At 42.8% G+C, this 25,022-nt stretch overlaps 1 protein-coding gene across 1 annotated transcript in view; it reads right to left on the reverse strand.

The window, feature by feature from the left end:
* Positions 1-672: 672 nt before the first annotated feature.
* The window catches only part of LOC120989151 (annexin A1-like), a 32,678-nt gene continuing 8,328 nt past the window's right edge, over positions 673-25,022 (reverse strand). Inside the window, exons 7-13 of the mRNA XM_040417072.1 lie at positions 22,489-22,568; positions 20,004-20,060; positions 13,291-13,384; positions 10,354-10,449; positions 6,448-6,506; positions 3,948-4,070; positions 673-956 (exon numbers count right to left, since the gene is read on the reverse strand). Coding sequence (XP_040273006.1) covers positions 900-956; positions 3,948-4,070; positions 6,448-6,506; positions 10,354-10,449; positions 13,291-13,384; positions 20,004-20,060; positions 22,489-22,568 — 566 coding nt within the window. The 3' untranslated portion in view covers positions 673-899. The remainder of the gene's footprint in view (positions 957-3,947; positions 4,071-6,447; positions 6,507-10,353; positions 10,450-13,290; positions 13,385-20,003; positions 20,061-22,488; positions 22,569-25,022) is intronic.

The raw sequence follows: 25,022 nt of genomic DNA on the forward strand, positions 1-25,022 counted from the left end.
CAAATACCTAGGGTATGTCATTGGGTGCGGAGTCATCAAACCCCAAGTAAACAAAATAGAGGCGATAAGGAATTGGCCCTGACCTGTCACCTCTAGGCAAGTAAAGTCATTCCTGGGAATGGAGGGCTATTATGAGGTTTGTTCCCCATTTTGCCACTTTAGCAGATCCATTGACAGGGCTCTTGAAGGGACGGAAGTCCGTGATAGTCCGCTGGAATGACCAGGTGGAAGAGGCTTTCTCCGCTTTGAAGTCGGCTCTGTGTGGGTCCCCGGTTTTGGTGACGCCCGACTTCAAAAGGGAGTTTATAGTACAGACCGATGCCTCCGAAGTAGGCCTTGGTGCTGTACTGTCTCAGGAATTTAACGGGGAGGAGCATCCCGTTGTCTTCCTCAGCCGTAAGCTCACTCCAGCCGAGACCCGGTACAGTATAATGGAGATAGAGTGCCTGGCCATCAAGTGGGCACTCGAGTCTCTTCGCTATTATCTGTAGGGGAGAAAGTTCCGTCTGGTGACCGACCACTCCCCTCTCAAGTGGATGAGCCAGGCCAAAGAGAGAAATGCTCGGTTCTTGTTCTTACAAAACTTTACACAGGGCAGACCGGTTATCTGTAGATTCTTGCAGGCATATTTTTTTTTTTTTACTCCAGTTTAAAAAAGAAAAAAAAAGAGTCACTTTTTTATATGAACTTTAATGTGTATATATGTTCACAAATGTTTGAAAATGGAAATTGACGGAGTAACATGATTTGAAGGTAGCATGTATAATAAAACCATGTTTTAAAACATGATATGCAAAACATTTGCAGTGGAATGTCATATTGCATTGAGATATTGATGCTGCTTATAGTTGTGTGCCATGGCTTAAGCAATTGTCTTCAAGATTGTGATCAGATCTTGTTTAATGATCTCCACACAGAGCCACCAAGATGGTCTCATAATCTCCTTTGGTGTCATCCTGCAAACAAATGATAGTTAAATACATATTGATAAAAAAAAGATACAACTAAGTCTTGTGCAGCTGACCGCTATCTCTCCTGACTGATACATATACGCTAGGCTCGGCCAAGTATGGAAGAGAGGAGAACAAAAGGAACCGGCATTGAAATGCAGTGCAATGATCCTTCTCTCCTCTGACATCATCTGTCATGTATTGTATGTACCCTGAGTTAGGCTGACAACAGTCTAATGTGTATGGGGCCCTTAAAGACTCATGACGATGTAATGTGCAGAGACCCAGTACTGTTGCACTTGGGAATCCCTGCTCTGTATTGTGGAACTGAAGGCATGTATGCCTCAGCTTGGTTTGTCCTAAAGGGTTTATCCCACAAATTTTAAACAGTTTTTTTGTTATCAGCATATATCTGGAGGACTTGCCTTTCAGTGGGTGGGTAGAATAACATCAAGCACCTGCATCTTTCAGGATGCACTGTGATTAGCTCTTGTTAATCCCTTCCTCTCTTGCATAGGAAATAGTCCCTCACATACAGTATGTATGCCTCAGTTTGGTGCATCCTAAAGTGTTTATCCCAAAAATGTAAAACTGTTTTTGTTCACATATCTGGAGGACTTGCTTGCCTTTCTTTAGGTGGGTGGAAAATCATGAAGCATCTACATCTCTCAGGATGCACTGCAATTGGCTCTTGTTAATCCCTTCCTCTCCAGCATAGTAAAAAGCCTCTCATATATAGCCACAGAGATACAGTGGAGAAGAAAATGGTGTGGGTATTACATTCACTTCGATGGGCTGAGCTGTGCCTAGTCCTTGTAACCAATGAACGTGACATGACATGGCCTAGGTCTGTGATGGCTAACCTCCAGTACTCCAGCTATGGTAAAACTGACTCCCAAGAAGTACGCTTGCTTGGCTGTTCTCAGAACTCCATAGGAATGAATGGAGCATGCTGGGAGTCATAGTTTCACCACATCTGGAGTGCCGGAAGTTATCTATCACTGGCCTAGGGAAAGCTGTAAGAAAGCCGCAACACTACTGCAAACGCTGGTACCTTCTCAAACAACTGATTGGTGTGAGTCCTGGGTGTCGTTGCATGTATATTGCTGATTCTATTGCAAAACTTTATTCAAAATGTCCTATTCATTGGATAGTAATACTTTTTGGAGGAGAACACCTTTAAAAGTAGTGCATCCATAATAGAGAAGGCAATGGAGAATGGCAGACTTTGTTTTCAAAGATCTACACAGAATTAACACAGAGACAGTACAAAGGAACAGTATGGATCTATTGAATTCTATGGGAGGCGTATTTTTGATTTGTAGTGCACAGATTAATAATATAGACATGTGCATGGCTTTAAGGGAGGCCTCTGAGAAACAAATATACATATTTTTGGGGACTCTGATATTATTACTTATATATAGCCTGGTTATTATGAGTATTTTTTGAGGGAATATTTTGGACGTCCCCTTTTATATGATTGAACTATGACCTATTATAGGCTACTATAAAGAGGTTGTCATTATCTTTTCCTACCACCCCCCCCCCCTCCTTTCATATTTAACATTTACATTCTTTTTGGGGGTACTGTGATCTGAGGGCCAATGATTCAGTACAGCATTTGTGGTTACCATTATCTGATTTTTTTTTTTTTGCCCCTTTTATGTTTCTAATTATCCTTGATTTTTTTTAAGAATAAACTCAGGCTGTGAGCGGTTTTTTTTTTTAACGCATCAGTACTGCGTTGCGTGAAAAATGCAGCATGTTCTATATTCTGAGTTTTTCACACAGCCCTGGCCCCGTAGAAGTGAATGGGGCTTCAGTGAAAAACACATTGCTTCCGCAAGCAAGTGCAGATGCAATGCGTATTTCACTGATGGTTGCTAAGAGATGTTGTTTGTAAACCTTCAGTTTATCACTCGCATGAAAAACGCATCAAAACGCATTGCACCCGCGCGGAAAAAACTGAACAACTGAACTCAATAGCAGACAAAACTGACTGAACTTGCTTGCAAAATGGTGCGAGTTTCACTGAACGCACCCTGAGCGTGAAAGAGGCCTTAAAGGGCTTCTGTCACCCCACTAAAGTCTTTTTTTTTTTTGGGCTAGTTAAATTACTTATAATGCGATATATGAAAATATAATGGTCTTACTTACTTTGATTCAGCAGTTTCTTCTAAAAACGAAGTTTTATAATATGTAAATTAGGTCTCTACCAGCAAGTAGGGTGGCTACTTGCTGGTAGCAGCTGCAGAAAACCGCCCCCTCGCCGTGTTGATTGACAGGGCCAGCCGGGATCTCCTCCTCCGGCCGGCCCTGTCGGCATTTCAAAAATCGCGCACCTGTGTTCATTCGGCGCAGGTGCTCTGAGATGAGGAGGCTCGCCTCCTCAGAACTCCCTCAGTGCGCCTGCGCCGATGAGATCACCGAAATAGAAGACGTCATCGGCGCAGGCGCACTGAGGGAGTGCTGAGGAGGCGAGCCTCCTCATCTCAGAGCGCCTGCGCCGAATGAACACAGGCGCGCGATTTTTGAAATGCCGACAGGGCTGGCCGGAGGAGGAGATCCCGGCTGGCCCTGTCAATCAACACGACGAGGGGGCGGTTTTCTGCAGCTGCTACCAGCAAGTAGCTGCCCTACTTGCTGGTAGAGACCTAATTTACATATTATAAAACTTCGTTTTTAGAAGATACTGCTGAATCAAAGTAAGTAAGACCATTATATTTTCATATATCGCAGTATAAGTAATTTAACTAGCCCAAAAAAAAAAAAGACTTTAGTGGGGTGACAGAAGCCCTTTAACGCTGCAAATACACAGCTGCAGAAATCTTAATCTTTTGAATTTTTCAGTGGCTATTAAAGGGATTGTCCTACAAAAAATATTCTACAGTTTTCAAACCAGCACCTAAATGGTGTTAGTTACCTGAAGACATAAGAATGCAGAGCTCTTTTCATATGAATATTTGAATAGTTTTTTTGTACTAATATACATACCAAAATTGCCTGAAGCAATGTTTTTCCATACATTGCCTTGTAACTAGCCTTGATTTCATTCATGTCTATTTCTGAACGGGAAACCATAATTCGAATTAAATCTTTGTCCCGAGTTCCAGAGCCCTGTATACAGTTGAGAAGAAGTGATAAGGGCACATATAAAAACAAATAATCAATTTAATGAAACAAGTATAATAGATAAATATGAAATTTATGGACAAAAAATATTGTTTTTACATAGATACCTACATCCACTTCAACGCAAAAACGCAGGTTCTCTATTACAGGGTATACAATAGAAGAGTAGAAGTGTTTGGTTGGAGTGTAGCCTGTGTATTTTATGGGGCTCTCTGAGTTAGGCCTAGTTCACACGAACTTTTTTTTGCGAGTGCACGGGTCGTTTTTTTGTGTTCCGTATACGGTCCGTAAACGGAACCATTCATTTCAATGGTTCCGCAAAAAAAACGGAATGTGTATTCCGTTTCCGTATTTCTGTTTTTCCGTTCCGTTGAAAGATAGAACATGTCCTATAATTTTGCCGCAAATCACGTTCCATGGCTCCATTAAAGTCAATGGGTCCGCAAAAAAACGGAACACATACGGAAATGCATCCGTATGTCTTCTGTATCTGTTCCGTTTTTGCTGAACCATCTATTGAAAATGTTATGTCCAGCCCAATTTTTTCTATGTAATTACTGTATACTGTATATGCCATACGGAACAAACAGAAACACAACGGAACTCAAAAACGGAACAACGGATCCGTGAAAAACAGACCGCAAAAACTATAAAAGCCATACGTTCGTGTGAACTAGGCCTTAGGGTTTGGTTACAAAGCGATCTTGGTTTCATGACAGCTGTTGCACCCTAGGATCACAGTGGGATCTCCTAGAAATTTAATGGGATTACAGCACGACTCGCACATTTGTCCTGAATGCAGAATTGAAAAAAAAAAAATCTGCAGTGTTAGATTTTTGTGATTCTGGGGTCAGTCGCAACACATGTGTAAGTCGCACTGCGACGCCAGCTGACAGATGTTGCGTGACCAAGATAGCTGTCCAGCCAAACTCTTAGATGAAAACTCGAGCAGCCCTTGTGCATGTGCTAAAATAACAAAATAATGGATAATTCTCCCTTTTCTCCCCTCCCCTTTGGCTGCACGGTGACCTATGTGCACAGAACTTCACTGTTGCAACCAGTAAGATGATGTCAGCAGCGGGGAAGACAAGACTGTAGTTCCGGAGGTCTGGAAGTGGCAGGGGAGAAAAGGAGTAAGCATCGCTTACATTTTCTCACAAGTACTGTTTAGGGGCTGTCAATGTTTTTATTTTAATCAGACAACACCTTTAGGCCTCTTTCACACGACTGTATGGCTTTTTCACTCTTTTGCGGTCCGTTTTTTACGGATCTGTTCCGTTTTTTGTTTCTGTTCCGTTTTTCCGTTCCGTTTTTCCATATGGCCTATACAGTAATACATAGAAAATAAATGGTCTGGGCATAAAATTTTCAATAGATGGTTCCGCAAAAACGGAACGGATACGGAAGACATACGGATGCATTTCCATTGACTTGAATGGAGCCACGGAACGTGATTTGCGGGCAATAATAGGACATGCTCTATTTTTCAACGGAATGGAAAAATGTAAATATGGAAACGGAATGCTTACGGAGTACATTCTGTTTTTTTTTTTTTTTTTTTGCGGAACCATTGAAATGAATGGTTACGTATACAGAATGCAAAAAATGGCCCATAAACTAAAAAAAAAAAACGGCATGTGAAAGAGGCCTTAAGTGAATCTAAAGATTTCTATAAAGTGTATAATCGGATATATCAAAGTGTGAAATATAACTCTCCCGGGACCTTCCTCCACATAGACATCTCCACAGAGCTACTGTGCACTAGACTCCATGGTCCTGGAATAGAACAGTTTCTTTACACTGTACGCTATGCTGTTTCAGGGCTCATGCACACGAACATATTTTCTTTCCGTCTCCGCTCCGTTTTTTTGAGGACCATTCATTTCAATGGTTAATGTTCTGCGATAAAATAGAACATGTCCTATTATTGTCCGCATTATGGACAAGGATAGGACTGTTCTATTAGTGGCCAGCTATTCCGCTGAGCAAAATACGGAGTGCACACTGACGTCACCCGTATTTTTTGCAGATCCGTTTTTTTTGCGCACCGCAAAATACATAAGGTCGTGTGCATGAGCCCTCACACATAGTACACTGCAGCACTGTATTGTACTGGAGAATGCACTGGTCTCCAGCAAGAAAATAAAAATTGTTAGTTTGAATGTTGCCTCTAAAAGTAGCAGATCAAATTTCTATGAGACAAACTCTGTTATGCAGAGCTCCAATACAGTCATATCGTAATTCAATACTGTAGCAAGGAGCACTGCTGTGCAGTGAAAACTTGGAAGAGAGCTCTAACGTGGTCCTTTCATTCTCAGGATTGGTGAAGGTGAAGGTAATCTGGAGAAGATCAAAGACGTACCTTCATTGCCAAGTTGAGTTTTTCAGCAAAGAAAGCAGCTCTGCTGGCAGCACATTTCACTGTAAAAAGAACAGGCAGTACACAAATTATACATTTAATTATTCTTTATAATTGGCTTAAACTTTGTTCACATCGGTACATGTTGTGAAATGAAGCAATCTTGATTGAATAGTAGAGACTTGTCTCGAGGTTCTAACTAGTGTTGTGTCATGAACTCCACTTTTGATGCTGCTGTCCTCTCTTTTACTGGCGGGTGCCATTTGCCACGGATGGTTTAATCAAGTCAGCTCCTGCTCTGCTATTCAGGTTACATATCCATCACTGCTATGTTCAGTCTTCATTAGTCACAAACACCAGCAATGGTTAAACTCTTCTCTGGTTCTGACTTCTTCTGTAATGCTGTTTATAATCTAAGCAAGATCTGCTTTAAATATCCAACCAGTTCCCTCATTCAGTGCATGAGGATCTATGCACATTTTACAAGGGTATTCTTAGATGGACCTGTCTGGTATCTTGTTCTTGGACCTGTTCAAAGTTTGTTTCTAGTTCTAAGTGTTTTCTGACATTTGCGGTACTACTGACTGTGACTATGTCCTGTCTTGTCCTTTGGTTACTACGTTTGGCTCCTGAACTGCTCTCCTGGACATGACTCTGTTCTACATTTATGACTAGGTCCTGCTCTTGCCTTGTTTCTTTGTTATTGCATTTGGGTCCTATGTCTTCATGTTCCAGCTCCTATGTCTTGCAACCAGCCCGTGACGTGCTACCTACAAATTAGTCTTTACTTTGGTGGACATCTGCCTAACTAGTCCTCGGCCTTGGTGACCATCTACGGTACCTGTGCTGTGACTTGACCTGCTCTATGTGATGCTTATGCGATTCCTATTCTAAATGGTCCCCGGCTATTAGTGGAGTGGTGTATCCCATAGTTCAGTGTTGGATCTGCTATTATTTAACTTATTTATTAATGATATAGTACAGGGTTTAGCAACCTTCAGCACTCCAGCTGTGGTGAAACTACGACTCCCAGCATGCACACATACTTGGCTGTTTTCAGAACTCCAAAGGAGTGAATGGAGCATGCTGGGAGTCGTAGTTTCACAACAGCTGGAGTGCTGGAGGCTCCTGATCCCTGATATAATAGATGGGATTCATATCACTGTTTCTATTTTTGCAGATGACACCAATTTTTGTAGTGTATTTTGTCAGGTCTGTGCTGGGCAAGGTTGCTGTGCCAACCAGCCAAATCCTGGGTGGTTGACCTGTCAGTATGACTGTAAGATGAGCCATTCAAGTTTCTGACTCTTTGTTTAATGCCAGAGCTACGTGAGGTATTTAAAACTACTGATCCATGACTGCCTGTGATTTCATTTGTATTAGGGCTCTAAACTATACAATATACTATTCCATTATAGTGACTGTCCTGGTAAACTGATCACTGGCTTGTTTTTGGATTAACCCTGTGTCTGCTCTTCCTGCTTAGGCTGAATTCACATCAGCATTCAGCCTTTTTATTATAGGAGCAGGAGAACGGAAAGGACAAATTCGGCACATACCTGAGCCGAATAGAAGATTTTGGAAGCGGAGACAAAATTTGTGCGCGCAGGACTTTTGTCTCCGCTTCAAAAATCTTCTTCTGAGCGGAAACCTAACAGACCCTATTATATTCTATGGTGTCTGTAGGCTCTGTTCGGCTCACTTATGTGCCGAATCAGTCCTTTCGGTTCTCCTGCTCCTATAAAAGAGCAGGAGAGCAGAAAAGCTGTAGTGTACACTGATGTAAGCTCAGCTTTATATTGACTTTCTTGGTGAACTGACTACTGGCTTGTTTCTGGATTAACCTTGTGGCTGCCGTTCCTGCTGATATAGGCTCTCCTAGTAAGTGACCTTCATCTGTCTCTGTATTAAACTCTAGCATTGACCATGTTCGTCTCAAGGGGCACTGCCTCGGTCTGAGAAGAAAAACTTCAATCTGCAGAGGCCACAAGGCTGCTTCCCTTTAAGAACTGTGAATCTGTGGAATAGTCTACCTCAGGATGTGGTAATGACAGCAGCAGTTGATGTTTTAAAAAAAGGCTTAGATGAATTCTTAAATTTAAATAACATTAATGCTTATGAAAATGGTTAGAAGTCTGGCTTCTTACTCCCATTCAATTAATTTATTCACATCCTCACCCATCCCCTGGTTGATCTTGATGGAGCTTTGTACTGTATTTTTTTCAACCATACTAACTATGTAATGTATCTATATACCAAATAGGATCTGTAACTGGTTGCCGCTCCTGGTGTCTCCTGGGCTCGGTGCCCTAGTGCTCCACATTTGTTTTCCTGTGTCATAGACTGTGCTATTACTGGACTTTACAATTCCTCCATAGCAATCTAGACTCCCGTGTTACCTCTCAGGTTGTTTGGTGATGTTCTCTTCAGGTTTCTGTGCAGCACTGCTGCATCCACTAAGGCCCCTTTCACACGAGCGAGTTTTCCGCGCGGGTGCAATACGTCACGTGAACGCATAGCACCCATTCATTTCAATGGGGCTGTGTACATGAGCGTTGTTTTTCACGCATCAGTTCTGCGTTGTGTGAAAATCGCAGCATGTTCTATATTCAGCGTTTTTCAAGCAGCCCTGGCTCCATAGAAGAGAATGGGGCTGCGTGAAAAACGCATTGCATCCGCAAGCAAGTGCGGGTGCGATGCGTTTTACACTGATGGTTGCTAAGAGATGTTGTTTGTAAACCTTCAGTTTTTTTATCACGCGCGTGAAAAACGCATTAAAACGCATCGCACCCGCGCGGAAAAAACGGAACAACTGAACGCAATCGCAGACAAAACTGACTGAACTTGCTTGCAAAATATTGTGAGTTTCACTGAACGCACCCTGAACGCATCCGGACCTAATCAGTCACGCTCATGTGAAAGGGGCCTAAAGGATCCTCACTTTGCACATTATTTATGCTAATCTAAATCTTGTCTGCTGACAGCAATAAAGTAATATTACACTGTAAGGTCAGAATGTTAAGCAAAAGGGTTAGGATATTGCTTAGATCTAGAACTGTAGAGTTCTACAGTATGTGCCCCACTGCAAAATCTGTAACAGGGCCCAATCTAGCAAGTGCACTGGTGTCTTTGCCAGCAGATTAGCCTTTCACCCCCTTCCCTGTTCCACGGCCCAGGTACAACTGCTACCTCTGCTACCCCATTAGATAGCTATGCCCCTGTACTTCTATAATTGCCATTATTATCACCACTAAGTGACAATATTATTGCTTTTAGACAAGACCTTTCTCACTATAATTATCTCTGGTATACACATTTTTTTTTTTTATTGAAATATTTCACAAATTCCAAACATTTTTGTGCTACACTGCTTGGCCAAAAAATGGTAAAGGTGATACTGTTAAGGGTGCGGTGGGAAGTAACAGGAAATATATTTCCTGTTATTTTTCCTAATTCATGATTCTGATCCTCTATTGACCGAGAGACATATCTATCAAATTAAGAACATGTGTTGTGAACAAACTTATGAACTGATATAAAGCTGAAACCATGGCCATTTTTGGTAGGGTAAAATTTGGTAAACTTATGATAAAAATGTATTGTTCACTGCCATCCCCAAGAATATACTGCTATCAGCTGCTGGATTATTCTCAGGGTAGCTTGTGAAACAAATCATGCTGGTATTTTCTTACACACATTTTCAAGTTCTTACTGGCAGTGAATGGAAACATAAAAAAACTGAAAACGTGTCCATACAGCTGAGTATTTATCAGTCTAGTAAATTCCCAGGGAACTTGCGATACAGTGACTACATGGTCCTACTTCATGACTGAATAATACAATTAGTAATAAACTATGGCTATCACAGAAACTTGAACATGTCCACATTACCACGTCTACACTACATACCAATGGCCGTAAGACAGTTTTCAATGTCTCCTTTCAACTCCAGATCCAATGCCTTGTTCACATCATGCTTACTGTAGCTCCTGTATCTTTGAAACACTGCAATTTAAAGATTTCATATGGAGTCAGAGAAGTGACATTCATGAATCATTTTGAGCACTCATATTGAAATTCTTACTTTAGGCCTCATGCACACGACCATATTTTTGGTCCATGTCCGATCCACATTTTTTGCAGATCACATTTTTATGGGTCTACAAATAAAAGGACAGCCCCACATCTGTGCGGCCGGGCCACAAATTATAGAACCTGTCCTATTCTTGTCCATTTTGTGGACAAGAATAGGCTTTTTACAGTGGGTCTCACGAAATCCATATTTTGCAGATCCGTGATTTGTGAGCCACAAAAGGATTATAGCTGTGTGCAGAAGGCCCTCTAATAAATACTTAGCAGAGATTAGTAGGGCTCATGCACACGACTGTATGTATTTTGCGGACCGCAAAAAACATGGATGACGTCCGTGTGCATTCTATATTTTGCAGAACAGAACTTTGGGCTTACTTGATCAGAAAGCTTGTGACTTTTCGCATGGTTACTCCAGTTTTTAAAAGTGGATAGGAAAGTAGGTGCGGTTAGCTAAAAGTCACTAAACGGGTTGCTAGTTCTCTCCAGTAGGGTGTGGCATGAAGAAACTGGACTAACATTGCTAGACCAAGGTGTTAGATTTAGGCTCAGTTCACACCTGAGCGTTCTGAAAGGAGCGCTCTGTATGCGCGATTGTACGGGCGTTTACAAGCGCGCATACAGAGACAAGTGTACACACAGTGTCGCGCGTTCCCGAAAGTCTATGTACGGGAACGCGCGACAAGCGCCCAAAAAAACGCTCCTGTACTTGTGTGAGCGTCGGGCGTTTTACAGCGCGATCGTACGCGCTGTAAAACGCCCAGGTGAGAACCATTCCCATAGGGAAGCATTGGTTTCTCCTTGTTGAGCGTTTTACAGCGCGTAGGAACGCGCTGTAAAACGCTCAGGTGTGAACTGAGCCTAAAAGATGCACAAAATTTAACAAACGAGATTAATTCTTGTGATTAATTCCCCCTTTGGTTTCTCTAGGTTCCATATTTTGAAAAAAGTAGGCACCTGTGTGCCGCTATATGCTGCCACTAGAAGAAATGATTCTTGGTAAGTATGCCTTCATAATAAAGCATGTTGTGGAGCATAATGCAAGCAAATATTTTAGGTTACTGCCCCACGGTGCGATCGTGATGCAGTCATGATACAGTTAGGAACCACAGCATCCCATTTCCCAATAGAAGTCAATGGGAAAATAGGTTTCTGAGATAGACCTGGCACTTTCAAGGTTGTGATGACTGCAACTGATTGACCAGACATAAGACATGTCCTGCTGCTTTTGGCTGATGGCTGCATGAGATATAGAGTTGAGCCACCGCTTGTGGAATATGTTTTACTACAGGTGTTATTTGAAGTTATTCAGAATGCTAAAGAACCAGGAAAATTCACAGTTCAAACAACAGTGGCGGACAATAACACTGAGTTCAGACCTGAGCGTATTTGATATGCGCGTTTAACGCACGTTTTTGTCGCAAGTTTTTGTGTGCGTTTTTGTCCATAGTCAACGCACGTATTACGCGCGTTTGTGTGATTGACAGCAGTGTCCTATGGCCGCAAATGCGCGACAAAACGCCCCAAAGAAGCTCAAGAACTTGTTTATGCGTCGGGCGTTTTTCAGTGTAAAACGCGAAAATGTGAACCAGTCCCATAGGGAAGCATTGGTTTGCATCGGTTATGCGTTTTACAGCGCGTTCGAACGCGCTGTAAAACGCGCAAGTGTGAACTTAGGGTAAACACACCCTAAATGCATGATTATGCATGCGGTAACGGAAAGCATATGTTTCCTAACCGCATCACGTCTGCATCGCAACTGTATCGCAATCGCACCATGTGGCTGTACCCTCAGACGTGACTCACATATTTGTTGGTAATTTTATTTTTTTAGTCAAACATATTTTATATCTCTGCAGTTCAAAGTCTATAACTTTTTATTTTCAATTCAACATAGCTGTGTGGCATATTGTGCTATATATACGGCTTTTTGATTACGGCTAGTTACATATTTTTTGGAGACAGACAGGAATTTTTGCATTTGTTCATACTTATTTTTTATAGGCATCCAAAAATGGAATGCCTAGGGACCATTGAAAGACCCCTTGCTGCCACGGCAATCTCTCGGAATCCCATGATTGCTTTCCTGTTTAGCAATGGGTCCCATTTATACAGAGCAGATTGTAGGTATGCTGTGGGTTTTCCAATATGCAGAATACCATGTCTGTTGTAACCAAATTTTTGTGCAGATTTTAAGGCTAGTTCCAGTCCGCAGACTATATCCTAGCATGAAAAGTCTTGAAATTTTCCACACAACTCTTACGATTAGAATTCATTTTTCACATGACTTTTTTTTGTATGAGGATTGCTGAAATCCATGCACTTGCTGCAGCAAAACCTCATTTAGGGGTCATGCACACAAATGTGTGCGCCCCGTGCAGAATTGCCATTTATCTTATAGTATTATACTAGGAGATACATGTTAAGGCCTCATGCACACGACGGTTGTTTTTCTCGGCCTCTGTTCATTTTTTTTTGCGAATAGGATGGGGACCCATTCATTTCAATGGGTCAGCAAAAAAAATGCTGATAGTTCATCCGTTTGTGTTCCGTGTCCGTTGTCCGTGTTTCCCTTCAGCAAAAAAAATAGTGCATGTCCTACTTTTTTCACATTTGCGGACAAGGATAGGCATTTATTACAATGGATCTGTGGAAAAAAAACGGATCCTCCCAAAAAAACTGATCCCGCATCCGTTCTTTTTTGCGGACGCAAAAAACAACTGTCATGTGCATGTAGCCTTAGCCTGCTAAACTCACCTCTTTGCAGGTGGGGATAACTGCGTGTTGTAAGGATGTTGGTGAGCACTGAAACATCTGTTCCTTTTCTTTTTTCACCTGCTTCATACAAGGCCTAGGAAATATAAAAATATATTTAATAAATGAAAGATTACATGCACTGATTGTACTAAAGAATTAATCATATGGAAAGGAACAATGAGATAAAATGTCTCAAGTAATTTCAGCCCTTAAATATTATGCTGCTGTCAGACTTTATTCACTCAGTATTTCAGTGGTTATTTTTATAAAATATATATTTTCTATAAAATAAACACAGCAAAAAATGCTACAAGAACACAGTTTTTCCTGTCACATTGCACTAAATCCGATATTGAGTGTTTGAAATGGTATAGTAGTAGAATACATTATACACATGTGGAGACAGATATACTGTGCGTGTGCATATATATATATATATATATATATATATATATATATTACACATACATACACTGCTCAAAAAAATAAAGGGAACACAAAAATAACACATCCTAGATCTGAATTAATTAAATATTCTTCTGAAATACTTTGTTCTTTACATAGTTGAATGTGCTGACAACAAAATCACACAAAAATAAAAAAATGGAAATCAAATTTTTCAACCCACGGAGGTCTGGATTTGGAAAATTAAAGTGGAAAAACACACTACAGGCTGATCCAACTTTGATGTAATGTCCTTAAAACAAGTCAAAATGAGGCTCAGTAGTGTGTGTGGCCTCCACGTGCCTATATGACCTCCCTACAACGCCTGTGCATGCTCCTGATGAGGTGGTGGACGGTCTCCTGAGGGATCTCCTCCCAGACCTGGACTAAAGCATCTGCCAACTCCTGGACAGTCTGTGGTGCAACGTGACGTTGGTGGATAGAGCGAGCATGATGTCCCAGATGTGCTCAATTGGATTCAGGTCTGGGAACCAGTGGGCCAGTCCCATAGCATCAATGCCTTCGTCTTGCAGGAACTGTCTGACACACTCCAGCCACATGAGGTCTAGCATCCTCTTGCATTAGGTAGGAACCCAGGGCCAACCGCACCAGCATATGGTCTCACAAGGGGTCTGAGGATCTCATCTCGGTACCTAATGGCAGTCAGGCTACCTCTGGCGAGCACATGGAGGCTGTGTGGCCCTCCAAAGAAATGCCACCCCACACATTACTGACCCAATGCCAAACCGGTCATGCTGGAGGATGTTGCAGGCAGCAGAACGTTCTCCACGGCGTCTCCAGACTCTGACATATGTGCTCAGTGTGAACCTGCTTTCATCTGTGAAGAGCACAGGGCGCCAGTGGCGAATTTGCCAATCTTGGTGTTCTCTGGCAAATGCCAAACGTCCTGCACGGTGTTGGGCTGTAAGCACAACCCCCACCTGTGGATGTCGGGCCCTCATATCACCCTCATGGAGTCCTGTTTCTGACCGTTTGGGCAGACACATGCACATTTGTGGGCCTGCTGGAGGTCATTTTGCAGGGCTCTGGCAGTGCTCCTCCTGTTCCTCCTTGCACAAAGTGCGGAGGTAGGAGCGGTCCTGCTGCTGGGTTGTTGCCTCCTACGGCCTCCTCCACGTCTCCTGATGTACTGGCCTGTCTCCTGGTAGCGCCTCCATGTTCTGGACACTACGCTGACAGACACAGCAAACCTTCTTGCCACAGCTCGCATTGATGTGCCATCCTGGATAAACTGCACTACCTGAGCCACTTGCATGGGTTTGTAGACTCCGTCTCATGCTACCACTAGAGTGAAAGCACCGCCAGCATTCAAAGTGATCAAAAACATCAGCCAGGAAGCATAGGAACTGAGAAGTGGTCTGTGGTCACCACCTGCAGAACCACTCCTTTATTGGGGGTGTCTTGCTAATTGCCTATAATTTCCACCTGTTGTCTATCCCATTTGAACAACAGCATGTGAAATTCATTGTCACTCAGTGTTGCTTTCCTAAGTGGACAGTTTGATTTCACAGAAGTGTGATTGACTTGGAGTTACATTGTGTTGTTTAAGTGTTCCCTTTATTTTTTTTGCGAGGGGGCAGTATAAATATATAATTTATATAAGATAGTAACTTGTGCATAACAGAATAAGGCCTCATGCACACGACCGTTGTTTGGGTCGGCACTCCGAGCCACCGTTACCGTGGCCAGCCGCTAAAAAAATATAACATGTCCTATTCTTGTCCGCGCCTTTGCGGACAAGAATAGGCATTTATATTGCCGGCGCCCGTTCCGCAAATTGCGGAAGGCAACACAGGTGGCTTCCATATTTGCGGATCCGCGGTTTGCGACCGCAAAAAACGGCACGATCGTGTGCATGAGGCCTAAGTGGAATTAAAGCTTCATTGGGAAGATTTACTTTATATCCACTAGGTGCAGTGTCATTATAAGATATATTGCAGTATTGAATTTGGAACACACCGTATTTACTTTGAAAAGCACAAACTCTCGGGAACCACATGGATAAATAAAGAGCAAAATTTCCAAAATATATAACAACTTGTAATTCATCAACCTAAATCACATTTGCGTAATGATTGCTTTGTGTATCTAAGGTGTTTTTATGGGCTGCATGGTGGCTCAGTGGTTAGCACTGGTGTCTTACAGTGCTGGGGTTCTAGGTTAACAAAAAAAACAAAAACATCTGTGTGAAGTTTGCAAGTTGTTCTGATAAGGAACTAAGATTTTGAACGCCATTAGGGACAGCATTTTGAACTCCATTAGGGACAGCAAGTGATGATTATGTCTGTAAACTTCCTTCCCATGTGTGATACTGTATATAAAAACAGGTGTATACAGGCCTATAATAAAAAAGGTTTTATCTTTCTGATACCCTGTAAACCTCTATCCTATATACAGTAATATATATATATATATATATATATAGATAGACACACACACACACATATTTATACTACTCACAAAAAGTTAGGGATATTTGGCTTTCGAGTAAAATTATGAAAAACTAAAAAACACGCTACAGTGATATTATATCATGAAAGTAGGGCATTTAAGTAGAAGCATGTAATGGTAATTTCCTCATCTCAAACAATTTATTAAAACAAAAGCCAACAGCCGTAGTGGGTATACCCCACAAAAATGTAAAAGTCTCAAAAACTTGTCCTGGGCCTTAAGCATCAATTACAGCTTGACGTCTCATGCTGTTCACAAGTGGACTTACTGTCTGCTGAGGCATGGCATCCCACTCTTCTTGAAAGAAGCCCTCATTCTGAGGTACAGAGTTACTAGCCTCTACACAGCGACTCTGCTGATTCCATAGGTTTTCAATGGAATTTAGGTCTGGAGAAAGTGCAGGCCACTCTATTTAAGGTATCCCAGTCTCCAGCAGGCGTTCCCTAATGATGCAACCTCGATGAGCTTCGTCCATAAAGATGAAATTAGGCCTGTGTTGTTCATGCAGAAGCACAATTAGGTAGTGTAGGGCATTTCTGTATTGACTAGACACATCTGCCCACACTGTAACACCACCACCACCAAAGGCTCTTCAGGTGACAACAGTGGCTGATGCATATTGCTCTCCTTGAAGTCTACAACATTGTTGGCAGACATCATTTCTGCTCAGCATGAATTGACTTTCATCAGTAAACAGCACTGAGGCCCAATGGTCCCTCGTCCAGCGTAGATACTCCCTGGCCCTTGTAAGACGATGACGCCTGTGGTCAGGTACCCTTGCAGGACATCTAGCACGCAGACCACGCTGATGTAAATGGTTTTGAATGGTATGATGTGACACTTGGGTGCCTCTCACCTCCCTTAAATATGCCTGGAGTTGTGTGGCATTCATCATCCAGGTCTGCAGGGCATTGTTCACAATGAAGCAGTCATCAGTGTGGGATGTGGCCAAAGGATGTCCACTTCTATGCCTTTCTGTGACTTCCAGTCTCTCTGTATCTCTGTTGCAACCTGCTGATGACACTCTGTGACACTCTAAGCTCAGTGGCCACTTCCGCCACTTTCGTCTGAGAACATCCTGCTTGAAGCCTCGCAATGGCGAGGTACTGTTGATCAATAGTTAGGCGTCTTGGTTTCATGATCTCAAAATGTGAACAGCATGATGAGGAGGACTGTTTAAATACCAATTCTAATTGAACCAAGAAATTTATTGGGCGATTCATTCAACATCTGTTGTGAAATTTTCCGTTAAGCTCCTTGTTAGAGAACAGCAAGTTGTGCAAAAAGTATTGAAACATTGAACAGTTGGACTAAGGCTGCAGCAAACGATTATTTTAGCAATTGAGTATTCTACCGATTATTTTTACAATTAATCGAGTACAATAATAAAAAATGAATTAATAGACTGTTTTCCTTTATAAAAACTCATCAGACCCCCTGCCATCAGTCCCCAACACCCTTCACTCCCCCCTGTGCGATCAGCCCAAATGCATCAGTTCCCCCTATTGCCATCAGCTCCACTATCCCCCAGTGCCATCAGCTTCACCCAGTGCCTTCAGCTCTCCCCCACCCCAGTGCATTCAGCTCCACTACCCCAGTGCCATCAGCTCTCCCCCACCCCAGTGCCTTCAGCTCTCCCCCACCCCAGAGCCATCAGCTTTTCCCCACCCCAGTGCCTTCAGCTTTCCCCCACCAAGGTGCCATCAGCTCTCCCCTACCCCAGTGCCATCAGCTCTCCCCCACCCAGTGCCATCAGCTCCCCTTCCCCTTGTGCCATTATCCCTCCCCTTGTGCCACTATCCCCCAGAGCCATCAGCTCCCCCCATGCCATCAGATCTGTTCCCCCAGTGCCATCAGCTCCACTTCCCCTTGTGCCTTCGTCTATCCCCCCTTGTGCCATTATCGCTCCCCCTTGTGTCATAGTCTCTGCTCCCCCTTGTGTCATAGTCTCTGCTCCCCCTTGTGTCATAGTCTCTGCTCCCCCTTGTGTCATAGTCTCTGCTCCCTCTTGTGTCATAGTCTCTGCTCCCCCTTGTGTCATAGTCTCTGCTCCCCCTTGTGTCATAGTCTCTGCTCCCCTTGTGTCATAGTCTCTGCTCCCCCTTGTGTCATAGTCTCTGCTTCCCCTTGTGTCATAGTCTCTGCTCCCCCTTGTGTCATAGTCTCTGCTCCCCCCTTGTGCCATTGTATCGCTCCCCCCTTGTGCCATTGTATCGCTCCCCCCTTGTGCCATTGTATCTCTCCCTCTTGTGCCATTGTATCTCTCCCCCTTGTGTAATAGTCTCTGCTCCCTCTTGTATATTAGTCTCTGCTCCCCTTGTGCCCTCCTGACACAGCGTCATAGGTTGCTATGACGCTGTGCACTCCGGCATAGTCGAGCCCCCACCCCCTCGGTGTCACCAACTTATGTTTCCAGCAGGGGAGCCGCCGACACTCCATCGTTCCGCGCTGCTCTGGGCCTGACGTCACACAGCGCGTCAGATCATGGAGGTCAGTGCAGTGCGGGACCATGGACGTGCTGTGGAGTGTCCGGAGGCCCCCCTCTGGAGATGTGAGTATTCCAAGTGCATTGAGGGCCAGCGGGAGACCACGGAGCGGGAGTAATAGCAAGCGCTTCACTCCCGCTCCATGGTACCGTGACACAAACGAATCCTCAATGCAAAAAAAATTTGCTTTGAGGATTTTTGGGTGTAGAATTACTTGATTTAATCGAGCACTCGTTGCAGCCCTAAGTTGGACATGTACATTCAAAAGTTTAGAGAAGGTCACATTAAGCTCACCTGTAAAGGCTAGAGTGCATTTTAGGTTCATCCTGAAATTTCACCCACCAGCCAAATATCCCTAACTTTTTGTGAGTAGTATATACAGTATAAACACACACACACACACACACATATAATTACTAATTCAGTGGAGAAGAGGGTAAAAGATTAATGGTCTTATAGCAAATCCAAAGGTCTTCTTTAACACATTAATGAACACTGATACATCTTTCAAAGGCAGTCATTAACAAGCTTTAATCTAGACTGCCAAATTTTTTATGGTACCGTAGCTTAGAATTCCTGTGCAGCAAAGAATAGGAGCTTATCTCTTGTATGCTCTAATGGCCAGATCGACAGAAGCACAATCCCGGCAGTTTAACTTCCTACATGCCGCAGTCAATAGCAACTGTAGCATCTAAGGGGTTTAGAGGGAGGATCCTTCTGTTTTCCATCAGCAGAATCTCACTGGCAGTATAATAAACTGTACTACATAAGTAGTACAGCGTTTTATAGAAACGATCAGTGGCTCACATGGCAAAGTCCCATTGTGGACTTACTGTAAATGGCAAAAATCAAGACTTAAAGGTGTATTCTGGTTGTTTGAAGTTATCCCCTATCCACAGGATAGGGGATAACTATTAGATTGCTGGGGGTCCTACCGCTGGGACCCTCACCGATCACAATAGTGGGAGCCTGTAACCCCTGCAGCCCCCCCCCCCCCCCAAAATTAATGGAGTGGCTGGTCAGGCATGTGTGCTGCCATTCCATTTATTTCTATGGGAATTCCAGAGATAGTCGAGCGCTGTACTCTGCTATCTCCATAGCTTCCAAAGAAATCAATGGAGCAGTACTATTATATTTAACAGCCCTGTAAATCTGCAGTGTCAGGCAGTTTATATGCAGCTGTAAATATGTTTTGTGAATAGGTGTCATATGATGTACTGTATGTAGTGATTCCTAGTGTCTAGTGTACATAAACCTTGCTTTATTAGCACAGACATACAGAAAATTGGCATGGAAAGGAGATCCACATACCCTGGCATCATTATCCACAAGTTCATCATTTATACGAGCATCTTCACTGCGGTCCCCCTACAACACATGTAAAACTGCATTAGAACTAAACCAAAGTTGTGGTGCTATAAAAAAACATCCTGTAATGCCATATAAAAAATATTTTGCATTTATTATTTAGTTATCCTTACCGCAAAGGTATCCAGACAAATCCTATCACTGAAAAAGTGATATTCATTTATTTCAGATTTCATCGAAAATTATTCTACACATATATAAATTTGTGTGTGGTTGGTACTGATGATATATAATTAATCCACTAATGGCTTTGAAGCTACCAGGCATAAGGAGCTGCATACATACTATATCAGAGAGTAGTCCCACAGCAAGGCCCTGTGTTTGTTTTGCTCCTTAAGTGTCTTATAGGTTAATTCTGCAGTTCCCCAGAGGACTACTGCAAAGGGGTTATTATTGCAAAATGCGCTAATTTAAAAGGGATTGTCCGCTTTTTACTATTGATGACCTATCCTCAGGATAGATCATCAATATCAGATCTGCAGGTGTCTGACTCCTGGCATTCCCGACGATCAGCCGTTTGAAGAGAAGACACCGCTCTTTATTGTTTACCTGTTTGCTACAGCAATTGCAGTGGTGAGCAGGTGTAATTACAAGTAATTTACTTCTATCAGACAGCTCTGTACTATTCACGTGAACAGAAGTGAATGAGGACGTCATACTTGTAATTACACCTGCTCACCACTGCAATTGCTGCAGTGAAGCAGAGAAGGCAGCACTTGTATGAACACTGCCTTCTCTTCCAACAGCTGATCGGCAGGGGTGCTTGGAGTTGGACCCCCACCAATCTGATATTGATGGTTGTTTGGAAAGACAGCAAAGTGACCTTAGAATGAATTTATTGCAACCAACTGGTTGGTTACTGCCTCCATCATCTGCCGGCCCCTACATCTACCCTTCTGTCTTGAACTCTGACAAGCACCCCAACTATCATCAGACAGGAGCCTCACAAGTCAGAAAGTGCCCTGACGGAAGAAAGGGTGAGCCCTCCTTCACTGTGCACAGCCCAGAGAGCCAGGGTGAAGATTGCCACCGTGAACTGTATGTATTACTTCCACCATCAATGGCCACTACCACTCCTCTCATCCTCACCCTCCCCTAGGATAAATACATCTCAACTAATAGATCACAAGGAGGAAAAAACGTGCATACCTTTCATTGTAAAATATCATCCCTGGATTAATAAAGTGAGATCGGTCATCAATAAACACTGGAGTGCTGTAACCAGATCCTACCCATCAGTGGAAGAATTCACAAATCCCCCAATGATCGTTATAAGTGAGCAGCAAATATATGGGATCAGAATATAAAAGCGGACAAAGGCAGTAGTAGAGTGGAACCAAGACAAAAGGTTCTCTCCACATCCAAAAAAGGCACCTTTCCATGTTTAAATTGTATACATTGCTCTAGTGTCATAAAAGGCTCCCATGATACACCCACACACTGGTGAGAGGATCCCCATACGCGGTTTCTTCACATGTGACAGTAGATTTATCATTTACACTTTAAAATGCCGCTGTGGATTAGTTTATGTGGGAGAGACATCCACACGGATGAAGGAGAGACTCGGCAAACAGAAATACACCATCAGGAAGGAAACCTACTACTACCAATCCCAAATAATTTCCACACACACACAAGCATAATAATATCGCGCAGTTGCGCTTCCAGATTGTGGAGGAAATACCATTGCCCCGACGTGGAGGGAACAGGATTGAGACTCTGATGAAGCGCTAGGCATACTGATCCACAGTCTTGAGACCCTTGAACCGAAGGGTTTGAACTGGGAATATACGCTCAACAGCTTTGTGTAATTGCACTTATTAGTTTTATTTTCTAGTATTTATGTTTTTATTTATGCATTCTTATATGATTTTTTTACAGCGCAATTGAATGTGAGATGATTCATTTGTCTTCCGGGACCTACCAATGCAGTGGACTGCTGATCTTCATTCCACACACATACCTTCAGCTGTGATTTCATTGTTTATTTAGTTACCCTGGCAACGTGATGTCAGGGCTTTAGGATTTTGGCGGGGTATTTAAATTTGTGTGCTATAATAGTGTTTCACTGTTTGACAAAGGCACTGCTGGTGCCGAAACGCGTCACAGAGTGACAATAAAAGAAAAACTCACAGCAATTTTGGAGTGCCGGACCTGCTTTACTATTATTACTATTGGGGATACCAACCCTAGGACCATGCACCCACGTGCCAACACACAGTGCTGACTGATCTACGTGATATAACACCTCCCCTCTGAGTCGTTTCTATTCCCTACCCTGTTGATCGCTAGCAGTGGAGCTCTGTTGTAATAGTAATAGGATAAGATTAACCAGGGCTTTAAGGACCACAGATCAGGTGCATGGTCTGTCTCTATCGTACCTACACCCTTGTACTATGCGGCATTCAGAGTTTATAGCTATAAATACCTTTGCAAGTGCAAGCAATGCTTTCTGGAAGTCTCCAGAGGTATCTGAGGTTATATCCTTTGACAGATCATTCTTGTATACTGTAACAAAAAACCTTTTGTTATTAAACTGATCAATATAATATTTTAAATGCATGTAAATTAATAAAAACTATATAGACATTAGAGATGAGCAAATCCATTCTAAAACGTTGTAACTTCAGCCCATATTTTTCAAGAATCCAAGTTTTGTGTGATTAGATTCTAGAACTCAAGGAGAGCAATAATGAGAGAGAGATATTTGAACTGCGATGACAAATGTACAGAAAAGATAAAAACTGCTGAGATTCCTCAGTAATAGTAAAGTTGAAATTACATATATAAACTTATTGTATTGTCTGGAAAGCTTGCAATTGTTTTCCATACTACAATAACTTATATTATTCCACCTTTTAGTTTGCTATAGAAATGTAGAATAAAAAAACATGGATCCCACACTCACAAGATCTATGGCTGTAGACGAAATGTATAAATTTGAACATGGGGTTGTTTGTGGATGTTTTTATAAAAATGTATAGGCCCACTTCCCAACATCATAATGACCTTTCTCAAGTGGGTCCCATATTGAGTGCAGAGAAAACTTCAGAAAAGTCACAGCACCTGTGTGTCGAAACGTTGCTGTATTTTTTCGGTGTGATTAAACACTAAGCTTTGATTCAAAAACAAGAGTGCCGTGACTTTTCTGATGTTTTCTCTACGTTTGAGGGGTCCCTGAGGCCGGGACCTGACGCCATGAGCACCGCCGCCATACCATGGACTATTAGTTCTAGTAAGTGGTGCTGTCCTATTCCATTTTTTATGTCCCTCTTGAGTGCTACACCATAGTGCTTGCAGAGGAGCGTGACCCAATGGCCCAACAGATTTTGTCATCTGTTCACAGTGTGCTGCATGTGGCTGTTGTTGCTAGGGATGAGCGAATCGACTTCAGATGCTTCATCCGAAGTTGATTGGCATAAAACTTTGTTAGAATAGTGTACGGAGCAAGCGCTCCGTACAGTATTAGAATGTATTGGCTCCGATGAGCTGAAGTTATTTCTTTGTGAAGTCTCGCGTAATTTACGAAGTTATTACCCTTGCGAAACTTCAAAGAAATAACTTCTGCTCATTGGAGCCAATACATTCTAATACTGTACGGAGCGCTTGCTTCGTACCCTATTCTAACAAAGTTTTATGCCAATCAACTTCGGATGAAGCATCTGAAGTCGATTCGCTCATCCCTAGCAACAACAGCCACATGCAGCACACTGTGAACAGATGACAAAATCTGGTGGGCCATTGGGTCACGCTCCTCTGCAAGCACTATGGTGTAGCATAAAAAAATGCCAGTGTCACAGACACTACAACAGTTAGACAGATTAAGGGTGTGTTCATAAATTATTTTTAGAAAATTAGGTCTTTCACACACACACACACACACACTCTACAGAAGAATTTCCTCTCCTACAACATTTAAGACAAATGAAGGGGGGTGTTACTAATTTATTTTAAAAAAATCATGACTTTCACAGACACACTACACAGAATAATTTTCTCTCCCATTTGGATGGATTAAAAATCTTATTAGTATTCTTATTTTTTTTATTTTGTTGGGGGGGTTGGTAACTTTTGACCAGCAAACACTGAGAGATGGCAAAGAGAACACACAAACTGCGCTGGAGTACAACAATGGCTAGGTGCACCCGATACACTTCTCTACTCTGCCAATATAAGACATAATAATCTTCAGGCTGGAGACAGAGGGCCCAGTGGAGGAGGCGGACATGGCGGTGCAGGTGGAAGAGGCAGCGGAGGTCACCAACCTTTTTTATTTTTTTCCTTTTTTTTTAAATTTAGTTTTTTCTTTTCTTTTTTTGGTTTGTTTTTTGGTTTGTGGAGGCCCCAATACATTGGGAAATAGCAAAGAGAACGCACAAACTGCGCTGGAGTACAATAATGGCCAGGTGCACCCTGTATACTTCTCTACTCTGGCCAAGGTACAGACAGGTCCTGTGGGATCCATGCCTGGTTCATTTTAATGAACGTGATCTTGTCCATAATGGCTGTGGACAGGTGGTGGATGTGCCTGTCTGTGATCACTTACCCCCCCCCCCCCATGCTAAATACACATTCAGACAATACACTTGCCACAGGGCAGGCCAGCATCTCCAAGGGGTAAAGGGCAAGCTCAGGCCATGTGTCCAATTTGAAAATCCAGAAGTTAAACAGGGCAGACCCATCAGTCAGTAAGTGCAGACACATGGACACGTTCTGTTCCACCATGTTGCTGAAATGCTGCCTTCTGCTAAGGCGGTCTGTATCAGATGGGGATGCTGTATACTGTGGCATGCAGACAAATCTTTTTCACATTTCGGCCATGCTAACCCTCCCTTCTGAGGTGCTGACAGTGCCCCTGCTGCGTTGGCGACTTCCTCCTCCGCCGTCTCCACCTCATGCTTCTACTGAGCCCTCGCTGTCAGGTGGGAATGCTCCTGTAACAGCGTTCGCTTGTACTTGCGC

Source organism: Bufo bufo, chromosome 2 (genome assembly GCF_905171765.1).
Source record: "Bufo bufo chromosome 2, aBufBuf1.1, whole genome shotgun sequence".
Taxonomy (NCBI): Eukaryota; Metazoa; Chordata; class Amphibia; order Anura; family Bufonidae; genus Bufo; species Bufo bufo.